Below are 11,689 nucleotides of genomic sequence, written 5' to 3' on the forward strand. Positions count from 1 at the left end.
AAAGTACCAATTTAGACATCTAGGTTAACCTCGTAACTTGTACTAGTTTGACTTTTCCTTAGCTTTAATTTACTCACAAACTATCCATTAATAATAAATAGTGCTCAAGATATATTCTCAACAATATCATATAAGTGGGCTTGAACTAGTGAAGAGAATAGGTCATACCAAAAACCTACTCGGATCGAAATTTCCGTTTAAGAGCTCAAACTCTATATATACACTCTCGGTAGGTAATATATGAGCGAATCCAAACCCCGAAGAAAATTATGTCAAAACGGATCAAAACTCTCTTGAAAAAAAATGGTAGAACTTAGAATGATAAATTCATGGTAACTATAGCAGAAGGCCCTGAGTTGGAGAATCAAACGTGACCATGACCCTACAGCATGACTCGAAAAATTCCTATTTTCCAATAAAAAATAATAATAGTACGGATTCAGTTCAGTCCGATGAAATACGGCGAAACTTCGCCGAAACGCGTCGTCGCTTAAGCCAAAACGCGTCTTCCTGGAACGTGGAGGCGAGAGCCGCGCCCCCTATAAAAAAGCGGAGAAAATACGCGAGAGCGGAAAAAAGCGAGAGGCGTTCGATCAGCCAGACGAAGTAAACCCGGAGAAGAGGCCACACAAAAAAAAAAAGAGAAAAAAAAAGGAAAAGCGCAGAGTTTCCGCCGCCGCCGCCGTCACCGTCGCCGCCCGTTTCGATTCCGCCGGAGCAGAAGGAGAAACCCTAAGCCTCCGGCTACCTCTATTCCCCCCTCTCGATATCTCGCACCCGCCGGCCCTCGATGGATCCTGGAACCTCCTAATTCGACCTCCGCTTCAGTCGGTTCCCTCGCTGTTCTTCTCCGTTCGTCGCTCTCGCCTTCTCTGGAGAGAGCGCCTTGGTCGCCGCCGGTCACCGTCGGATCGGTTTCCAGGTACTTTCTGGTGGTTTCGTCTGGTTCCTAGGGTTCCGCGCGTCCTTTTTTTTTTGGGCTCGTTCTGGAAGTTTAGTGTCGATGAGGACCAGAGATCTGGAACTTGTGGTGGATTTCGGGGCTTCTTGCTTTTCGAGGGTGTTTGTTCGATACGAATGCCATGTCGAGCGTGTGCTAGGTTTCGTTTAGGGCTTGCGAGTTTACTCGCGGGGGTTCGACGCGTTAACCGACAGGCTGTGTGTCTGAATCTGGGGAAAGTTATGTGGTGTTGATCTTGTTGCTGAGATGCGGAAGTGGAGTGATTTTGTGGGGGTGCTTTGGTTGAACGTGCAATGTGTGGGGGGACTGCTTTTGATTTCGCTTGCCGCTAATTGTGGACAGCAGGTTTCGTTTTCCTGTGTGATGATGCTCAATAAGTGAAAGGCTAACGAAGATGATAGGTTGTTATCGCTGTATGTTGTGATTTCTGCAGTCTTGAATAATGCAATCTCGTGCACATACATCTTTTTGACCATCACCTCGGTTGACTTGAAGTTTGCGGTAGTTGGAGACTGTCCGCAGGCTTACCCTGCGCAACTTGAGCTTTTCTGATGCATGGTTTTGACTGTCGTCCCTCCTAGGCGACTGTGAATTCGAGCTAATAGCGTTTCTTTATTTTAGGGCTTGTTCGTCTTAACATGTTGGGGTCTTAATTGATGTATTCTTTCTGGTTTTCCTTTGCAGTTCTTGATAGTTGGTATTCTCGGGGAAGGTTTCGCACTACTATTTACATGGCTACTGGAGTTGACATGTCGCTTGATGATATCATTAAGAACAGGAGAAACAATGGAACTAGAGGTCGAGGTAGAGGTCGTCGTGGTCGTGGAGCTGGGCCAGCTGGCAGGTCATTTAATGGTGGAAGAATGATGCCTGCAGGTCGGAGAGGTCCTCTTGGCGTCAATGCTCGGCCTTCTTCTTTCACCATTGCCAAGGCAAGCTCGGATCTGTGGATGCTTAACTGAGATTCTGATAGTCTCGTATAATTTCAAATATAAGAGGATCTATTCGTGCTATAGAAAATGAATAACAAGATCTCTTCTTTCGCATTAGAAATGAAACTCAAGAGGATCTCTGAACGTATTATACGAGGAGCAGCCAAATTTGGTAGATCATTAATGTGCTCTTCCGACCTGTTGCTTTCGACCAGTGTGTTATTGATGACACTAATAGTGGGATATTGAGGTTTATGTGTTGCGGAATGTGCGGCGAAACTCTTGCTGAAGTCTTGGTTCCACACTACATAGCGCTTTCACCAACTTTTCTAAGGGAGCTTTATCGTGTATTCTTGGAATGGAGCTCTACTTAGTAGGATGACATCGCCTATCTGTCGGCCCAGTCATCAATATGAACACATAGATCAATTTTTGTGTAGAATTGATTTACTCTTTGACGAACGGTTGTTTAAAGGGGGAGTTATGGATTTTCTTGCTATGCGTGCAACAATCTCGGTGCAAGATTCGGTTTCCTTCCAGTTTATGGGCTTTTGTGAAGGAGCTTCCTTTCCCTTAACTTCAGAACTGGAGCACCTGTGGCATAGCGCCAATCCATATCATGTGGTCCACTTCGATCATTCCCTACATCCATCTGTTGGCTTCATTTGCCGCTTTTGATTGCTGGTTGTTTAAGCATTGTCTAATGGTTTCTCCTCCATTAAGAGTTAGTTTTATTTTTGTGGAATTTCTCTCGTAATGAACTTGAAGAAGGTGAATTATCTTTGGTCATTGGCTGATGCATTCCTTTGCTCCATTTCGCTTCCTTTTTCATTTGCATTCATCAGTCTGCTCGCCGAACAAGGAACTTCCCATGGCAGACTGCTTTGTTTGAAGATAGCATAAGAGCTGCTGGTATACAAGGAATAGAGGTTGGAACAAAATTATATGTTTCCAACTTGGACTATGGAGTGACAAATGAGGATATAAGGGTATACATCGAGCCATGCAATTTTGTCTTATGCTTCGGTATTGGTTCTAGATAATCTCTTAATACTGGCCATGGACCTCAGGAACTGTTCTCTGAAATTGGAGATGTGAAGCGATATGCAGTGCACTATGATAAAAATGGCCGCTCCAGTGTAAGTACCTCATGGATGCCCTATGCTTTACTTTTCACAAAATTTTTCTTGATTTGAAACCATGAGCTGTGTGTTGCGTTAGTTTGCTATTCGTTTGTTTTTATTAATTGAAGCCCATACATAGGACTTGCTTGAAATTTGACAAAAGAACAAGATGTTCTTTATTATGCTTGAAGAAGATCTCGCGTTATCTTGGAACAGTTTTTCTTTTGGCTGATATTAAGATGGTATTATCTCGTTTTGATGTGTATAATGAGTGCGAGTATTAAGTCTTGTCTCCAACATATTAGAAACTTCTCTTTCTTCTTAATGTTGGCATTTATTTGTTCGGTGATTGATCCCTGAGGGGGGATGGCTATGAAATTTATATCCACAGAGCAGAAAACAAATGTTAGTTGTCATTTAACATGACTGTGTTGTTTCACTCTTGATTCGTGCAATAAAGTTCGCCTATTTTTGGTAATATCACTTTCTCGGATAATTTGATGGTTCTCAAAAAGATTTGTCAGAGACTTAATTGATATGTTAATTAACGTTTTCTGCACCTTGATTTTTACTTTTAATACTTCTGTGTCATTGCCTGAGGCTGTAATTTGAGAGTTTTGTAGGAACACATTACCAATGTCTGTGCCAGCATTTACTTTGAGTAATAAATCTGGCTTTGCTTGCTTAAATTTGGTCATGCTAAATATTATTCATTCGAAGAAGTTTTGTTAGAGAGACCATGACTGAGTACAAAATAATGATAAAGATTGTTGCTAAATGTCAAAGAACAAATTATGGGTTCTACATAGTCACGCATTTTCAGCATAGTGAAAACATGATGTAGCTAACAAAATGATTAAGTGAATTTAGTGCAGGATAAGAAAATCTTATCTGATAGGTAAGCTATATAAATGTGTTGGTTGACGTGAATCTGATGTTGTCTTGCGTACTTCACCTTAATGCATGACCGATCTAATCTTATACTTTTTTGTCTTGTTTTTGGAGCCTTACATCTTTTGACACTGTGTTGTTAATAATGTCTGTTGCTTCCTGTAAGGAACAAGGAATGGACCTTGCGGTCCATATCTGTGCCACCCTTTCCAAAACCCAAAATGTCTTTATCCATTTCTTACCTTCCCTCTCCCCTTTCTTTCCTGTAAGAAAAGATAACTTGTTGCTGCTTGTTGACTCTGAGGCTCATTTTACTGATGAATCTTTTCCTGTCAACAAGTGTTTGATTTTGTTAAAATGTTAATGTGAATCAGGGCTCAGCTGAGGTCGTTTACACCAGAAGAAGTGATGCATTTGCAGCTCTCAAGCGGTACAACAATGTTCTCTTAGATGGGAAACCTATGAAGATTGAAATCGTGGGTGCTAATTCTGACATTCCTCTCTCTGCTCGTGTTAATGTGACTGGAGTTAATGGGAGGAGGAAGAGAACAGTTGTTATGACGTATGTGATCTATTCTTATCTCATCTTTGTCAAAATTTAGTAGAGTATGTCTTTTTATTTGACCTCACACTAGTAGCTTGACTGTATTAAAATGCTTATGGATTTAGGGCTTGTCTGGATAGGCTTTTACTTTTTGCTTTTTGTTAAATTCAAATCTTGCGACTCATGTACTTTGACTGATTCTTAGCTTGTAATGCCTTCGCAATGTGCAGACTTTGCCACAGAGATTCACATATAATTATAATTTTTAGAAATTTGGATAATTTTTTAAATTTTGGCGCAAAAAGTTGCCTTTTGCTTTGACTTAAGCATAAAGAAAGCCCTTAATGTGAAAGGATTTTGACACGAAAGGAAAGTTTGTTACTTTCAATGCACTGTCTCTCTCTTGCTATGTTTAATCAGTGCACTGGAAATTAAAACCTTTTTTTTTTTAAAACTCAAATATGGTTAATGAGTGCCTAGGTGACCTTGTTTACAAGGCCCATTTTGAAATTTTTAGCTTGCTGTGTACTACTTTTCCGCTTTTTGTATATGCTTCTTTACTTTTGATTGGCTAGCTTTATGGTTTATTGTAAAGATTCTTTAGTCTAGTTCCTGTATAGGAGATTTTTTCTCTCTATTTTCCCCTTTTTTTAAGGTATTAAAGAAATTTTATATCTGGGAAGGAATGCTTGGCCAAGCCCTGCAACAAGCCATATGAGTCTGTAAATATAGCTCTATCATATCAAGCTACTGGCATACCTCATCATTGGCCAAAAGAAAGAATTAAGACCCCATTCCAGACAGTTTACAAAAAGAAAAATTATGAACATGTCTCTATTAATGTAGAATCAACTGAACAGCTATAAGCAGAAGGATGGAACTTCCCTTCTCTTACACAAGCTTTCAAGTCAAGTTTTACCAACAAATTAGGCAGTATTTTCTTTGGGGTCCCTCACAGCCCAGTAAACTTCCATCTGCCAATCCTCAGTTTCTGTTGTTGCCAGCTTATCCTCCCAAAGCAATAACAAAGTCATGTTTGGAGATTTCTAGAGAAACTTTAACTTAGGTTCCATCAGACCTATTTTGACTAGGATCACCACTAGATGTTCTAAGAGCCCTTACTGTGTCTCCAGGTAAGTAGACATGCTGCAAAATACCACAGAAAGCTGTATGAATCTGAATCATATCATCTGATCTTGCCTTTAGCTATCTCCAAGCATTGTCTGCCATCATGGAATTACCTTGTGTGGTTTAAGGCATGTGAGCTTTTGCTTCTTGCTGAGTCTGCTAGCATCCAATTCTCATTTCTGGACTCTTTATTTAAGACAATCAGGATAACTGGTTTGCCCCTGCATTCTTGGTTTTTTGTACATTTTCACCATCATATCATCTTTGATTCAATTGTAAATTTGGTTATGATGCTACAATTTTATAGATAGAGACTATGTTTAATTCCTTTACTGCTTTGAAATTGTTGAATTATATATTCTGTCTTGGGTGCTGTTCTCTGGCGGGATGACTTATGCATAGAGTGATGCAGGCCAGGGCAAGTTGGTGCTAGGGGTCTTCCTGCTGTAAATCGAGGGACTGGGTAAATTCTCCACACTTTCTCTGTTAATGAGCTTTATTGTGAGAAGCTTATGTTGTGGCAGGCGGTGATGTTTAGCATTGGGTGTTCTTGTGTGTTTCTTCTCTTTTGAGGGTGATGGAGATATAAATGACTAGTCATATATAAGCATACTACTTGGAACTGCACTTCAAGTAAAACTTGAGGTGTCATGACTAGATTCAGGATATAAGTTCAGGCAATAATCGAGGGAATTCAGAATCAAATCTAGGATCTTAATGGAGCCTGCTGGCTGCCGTGTTCTACACATTCGAATTGGTTATGGGGGCTGAGTAGGCATCTCGTGCAACCCTTAGTTTTGTAGCATCTTTGCTCAGTCAAATAATACGTTACACTTGGTGAACTTGTGCAGCAGAGGCTATCGTGGAGGTTTTGGGAACAGCCGTGGCCGTGGCCGTGGACGTGGACGTGGACGAGGCCGTGGCCGTGGTCGTGGCCTTGGAAACAGACCACCTGTTGAGAAATCTGCCGATCAACTGGACAAAGAGTTGGACAATTATCATTCAGAAGCCATGAACACTTCTTGAGATCCGCTTGGCAAACTGATGAAATCGGAGCTAATAGTAGTTGCCGTTTTTCTGTTTTTAGTTGTAAAATGTAGTTGCTAGTTTTCTGGATGGAACAGCGGGTTGGGCTGGATTTGCGTAGTGTGCTGGAGCTCAGGCTTGTTTATATGTAAGTTTGGATTCGTGATTTGGATCTTTTGGAGTTCAGTCTTTGGTTGAAATCGTTTGTCTTTTTCTCACAATGTGCGTGCTTGTTATTATTAAATCGTCGGATATCAGGATATGGTGGCGATGACATTGACCGTATGATATGATGTTATTATAACATTAGGACAGGGGTAATGTTTGCTTCATTTAATAGTTTCTCTGACCTGCTGAGCGAAAAATCCGCTGTGCCATTGATGGGGTGGATGAACTCACCGTCCATGGATTGAGAAAAGACGCGACAAGGGAGCCAATCACGCGTCCGCTGGACAACCGGTGCTGCCCCGGGCCATGGTGCTGATATGAAGGCATTTGTGGCAAATGCAACCCCTGCTCCCATCTGCCCATTGCCGCCATGCCCCTCCCCCCCTTCTTGTGCCCTGCTTGTGGTCGATGGTATATTTGTCTCTTTCCACTTGACTTTGAGAGTGATGTAACTTTCGCTTCTGTTTAACCAAGAAAAAAAGATAAGCAGCCTTTGCTGACTTAGAATGTTCGAGTTCGTGGCCGCCAGAATGTGGTCCATTGCATGGTTCAATTTGCTTCCTTCTCTCTGTCTGTCTGTCTCTCGCTCTTTCTATTGCGAAGGATGTTCTGCTCATATTGCTCGGTTGATTCATGCGTGCATCCTACGTTTATGGAACCCTTTGTAATTTTTCGTTCGTCGATCACTAATCAAGGTTACACCACACCATTTATCCTAACAGATGGTTAAACGTTCGTTAAACGTGACCCTGTCCAATATCATATGTTCGCTAAACGTTCTGCGAAAAAGTAGAATGACCGGCTAATCTGACTATGCTTGGTTTTTATGTTGAGAAGCTACAGCTGCAGATCTCCTTGGTTGCTCATGCGTGCGCTGTGGTAACAGCCAAGTTCGAACATTAAATGCAGCGGAGATCGATAGCCACGAAACGGCTCACAAAGTTTTTCCTGGTTTTCTGGTGCTTGGTTTAATGTACTTGCTACTAAAGTTCTCCACAGAAGCCGTCTTTGACGTTCTTTCTTTCTGCTATTCAGATAGAGTCCTGGTATGATTGGAACCCAATGAGCTCCTCCAGTTGGAACGAAGCACGAAAACAAGAAATGGGTCCGTACAATTGGAGCTTCAATTGAAATTGCCCCATTTCCGTAGAATAGGAAGATGGGGAAGAAAATAATGAAATCTTAAACAAGGGCTGGGTATCAAGTACTGGGCAAGAGAACCCGTGAAACCAATAGAGCTGGCACGGTTAGTAGGCTTCAGGATGGATATTAGAAGCGACAAGATAAGTTTTACTTTCCAAAATTTCAAGAGCACCGAGCATAGGGTGTTCCATGTTATACCCATCTTGTACCGTATATCCTATGTCTGAACAGGATACTTTGTGGAACGATACGGGGTGACATCACAAGTATGTGAACTTTTACCCTTTTCATAAATGAATACCCAAACCTTTTTATGTTCAATCATATATCTCAATTTTTCAAATGTGGGTCAATATGTGACATGTTAAAATAGCGAGTGGAGTGCCTAATTGGATACGAAAGGTGATAAATAGATGTTAATTGTCCAATTAGCGTTTAATGTGACCTCTCGAAATGACATCATGTCGGTAGAGACATATTGAATTGCGAAGATTGTCTAGTTAGCACTCCCTCAATCTCCTCATCATCCAACACCTAATTAGAGAAAATATGGTGTTTTTACTAGTAAACGAGCAACATCAATAACTGGGCTTAGTTTTGGCCAAGAAAGCCAATCACATTAGCGAAGTTACATGATACGACAAGTTATTTTTCAAATACTTCATATTGAGCCAAATTTGAAAAGGTTGAGGTGCTTGATTGAATTTTTAGAAAAAGAAAGTTTCAGGTATTTGATTGTATAAACGGACGAAAATACAGCTATTTGTTACCTCATTATTCCAATATTAAATAAATCGTTATGTAGTAACTTATTTATGATTTACTCTTTTCATCACAAGTTTTTCATGTTTGAATGCGTGAAATGAGGAGAAGAAACATATTTGTTTTTAGTATTTTACTTGCGTTGTTATTATATCTTATGATTATGTACCTGTTAAGACATGAACTTGTACTTTATTAAGAATCCACTTGTCTTTATGTTTTTTTTTTTTTTTTTGTGGTAATCGAGGACTTCACCATGGGCCTTCCGTGCTCGGACAGCATCAAAAGGCCGGGCCCCTATACCTCGGGGGAGACTAGCACATGACCCCACTACCATAGCCCCCTCACTTAAGACGCTAGCACTTGGAGATTCGAATTAGTGATCTTGACGATGAGGAGCAAGCTCTGAACTATCACAACTGTCTACCGGTGGGTCACCTGTCTTTATATTGATTGCCAAATGCATCAAAAATTACAAATTATGACTTTTATATACTAAGAAGTTTTTTTTTTTTTAAAGCATGGTACCTTGGAACCTGAGCAACTGATGGATTTCAAGTTTTAAGATAGTTTTAATACTTTGTAGGATAGGTTTCATATTCCAAGGTTTGAGAATTACTGTCTCTAAAATAGATTCTAAAGTAGAGTAACTAATTTACCCATTTTGGAGCTTGGGCACTCCAACTAAAGGCTGACAAATTCGTAACACGACCCATTTTTTTTCTTCAAACACGACCCATTTGCATGACTTGTAATTAAACACGTTAAGTAATGGTAGAAACGGGTTCATGCCACACCCGTTTATGACGTTGAAAAATTGCACCTTATGCAGGTTGAGTCACATGACTTGTTTGGACAAGAACGGTTAAATTAATGTATTAATGTTTCATGTCTTCAACAATGCACGATTAGACAAGTTTTATGACGTTGAAAAATTGTACCTTATGCAGGTTGAATCGCATAACTTGTTTGGACAAGAACAATTAAATTAATGTATTAATGTATCATGTCTTGAACAATGCGCAATTAGACAAGTTTTAAAACATTTAATCCTCGTATCTAAACATTTTTTTCATATTAGAAAACCTATCTAAATAACACTCATATTAAAAACTAAAATGTAGAATAAAGCCCATAATTAGGTAATGAAATTACCTATGGTTTATGCTTTAGCCATTAGTTTTCTTAAGGCTAAGTGATATGTGCTTGTGTTCATGAATTTTTTTTTTTGAAATTAGGACTATGGGATAAATTAATGAGAATAATCTATGCTTGGCTATACACCTCATAGATTAGATTCCTATAAATAAAATGTTACAAGATTTTTGGCCATGTGGAATTTAGTAATTAAATTCTTAAAGGAAGAATAGAAAAAAAGGGAAAATTTGATTTTATTTAGGTTTGGGCCTTAGGCCCAAGAGTGGACCTTTAATGGGCCAAGTTGGCCGGCCCATTGAAGCCCACAAGTAGGGTTGTCGTCGACCATGAAAGGGGGAGGAGTGCCGGCCCAAATGCCCCAAGCCCAAGCCCAAAAGCCCATGCATGTATCATGACAAGTGGCAAAAGGGAGATGGCATGCATTGGCCATTGGGGAGGCAAGCTAATGATGAGAATTTGGGGAAATAAAAGGAAGAGGAGAGAGAGAGGGTGGCCGGTTTGCTATTCGACCAAGTGAGAGAGAGAACCGTGCGAGAGAGAGAGAGAGAGAGAGAGAGAGAGAGAGGCCGAGAGAGTGAGGCCGAGAGGAAGGAGCTCGCAGTCCGTCTGTCTGTCGCCGCCCGTTGCCGCTCATTCGCCACCGTGTGCTCGTCGCTAGTTCGGTCTAGAGGCAAGTTGGGAATCTGTTTTCTACTCTTGCATGAATGTCTTGCATGTGTGGTCGGAATCTAGGATGTTTGGAGGCAAGGAAGTGAAGCTAATGTGGTTTGTTCTTGAGTTTGCATGCTGTTTTCGTGAGATCCGCCTGACCCAGAATCTTGTGAGAGCTTGCATGCATGTTTTGAGTTCGATTTTGACTTTGATCTCTTCATAAAAGTTGTAGAAAAAATCTTAAACTATAACATACTAAAATTTGGTACAAAATGATGGAGATTTGAGGGGTCAAACTCTCATCCTACGGAGACACCAGATTCTGGAACGATTTCACTGACCTTTCGGTGGATTTGTGGTTGCATGTTGATTTTTACTAAGAATATCTTTTCTAATTCTTCATGAAACTTGTAGAGAACATCTTGAAGTTTAACATAATCAAATTTGAAGCAAAATGAACAAGTTTAGCCTAGTAAATCAACTTACTCTTGAAAACCGTAGATCTGGAGACGCGGTACAGGTTACCCGAGACTTCATGGACCCGTATGATGACTATAATCTGGAATTTTGACTTATATCTCTTCATGAAAGTTGTAGGGGACCTCTTAAAGTAAAACATATCCAAATTTCAGAGGAAACTAAGAAGAATAGGTAGGTGAAAACTCAGTATTTCAGAGAAACATGCACTGGACGTTTCGGTGTTAGATCCAGAAGCTTCGTGTGACTGTAGAAAATAATATAAAAATAATTTGGCTTATAAGTCTTCATGAAAAATATAATTTAGTGTCTTGGCTATAACCTGGTAAAATTTCATAATTTTCGGAGGTCGTTTGGATATTTTAATCAAATTATTTCGGAAACTGTGCATTCTGTTTTTATCCGAAATTACATGCTGTATTTGTGTGAATTATAATTTTGTGTGGAATTCAATTGGCCTTGTGTTTTTCATGAAATTATTACCCTATTGTCTTGTCTATCACTAGCCTTAATTTCATGATTTTTGAGAATCATATGGATATTTAATTTAAATATTTTTGAAAATGGTACAAGCTGGGATTTAAATAAATTTCAAAAAAAGGCATGATAAATGGACTATTTTAAATTGTATGAATTCCATGAATTTTATCTTTATGGATGATTGTACCTTGTTGCATGTATGATGATGACTGATGATGCATGTATAGATCAAAGTATGAAAGTG

At 39.8% G+C, this 11,689-nt stretch overlaps 1 protein-coding gene across 3 annotated transcripts; it reads left to right on the top strand.

Moving 5' to 3' along the window:
• Positions 1-569: 569 nt before the first annotated feature.
• On the top strand, positions 570-6,920 carry LOC104422162 (THO complex subunit 4D). Of its 3 annotated transcripts, none has more exons than XM_010034412.3 (7): positions 570-922; positions 1,646-1,893; positions 2,739-2,882; positions 2,964-3,032; positions 4,283-4,470; positions 5,993-6,043; positions 6,435-6,920. In XM_010034412.3, exons 2-7 carry the CDS (start codon positions 1,693-1,695, stop codon positions 6,604-6,606), a joined length of 825 nt encoding a protein of 274 aa, XP_010032714.2. In that variant the 5' UTR covers positions 570-922; positions 1,646-1,692; the 3' UTR covers positions 6,607-6,920. The 3 variants fall into 3 exon arrangements, with proteins under 3 accessions (XP_010032714.2, XP_010032713.2, XP_010032715.2); XM_010034411.3 differs by having other exon boundaries at positions 573-922; positions 6,432-6,920; XM_010034413.3 differs by lacking the exons at positions 570-922; positions 1,646-1,893 and adding an exon at positions 1,905-2,617 and having other exon boundaries at positions 6,432-6,920.
• The last annotated feature ends 4,769 nt before the right edge of the window (positions 6,921-11,689 follow it).

This window comes from Eucalyptus grandis, chromosome 10, assembly GCF_016545825.1.
Source record: "Eucalyptus grandis isolate ANBG69807.140 chromosome 10, ASM1654582v1, whole genome shotgun sequence".
NCBI lineage: Eukaryota > Viridiplantae > Streptophyta > Magnoliopsida > Myrtales > Myrtaceae > Eucalyptus > Eucalyptus grandis.

Excerpts from the sequence above, each read along its gene's own strand:
- LOC104422162 (XM_010034411.3), top strand. The coding sequence starts at position 1,693 with ATGGCTACTGGAGTTGACATGTCGCTTGATGATATCATTAAGAACAGG. Across the intron at positions 3,033-4,282 it reads ATAAAAATGGCCGCTCCAGT|GGCTCAGCTGAGGTCGTTTA; the intron begins GTAAGTACCTCA and ends AATGTGAATCAG. Across the intron at positions 6,044-6,431 it reads GCTGTAAATCGAGGGACTGG|CAGAGGCTATCGTGGAGGTT; the intron begins GTAAATTCTCCA and ends GAACTTGTGCAG.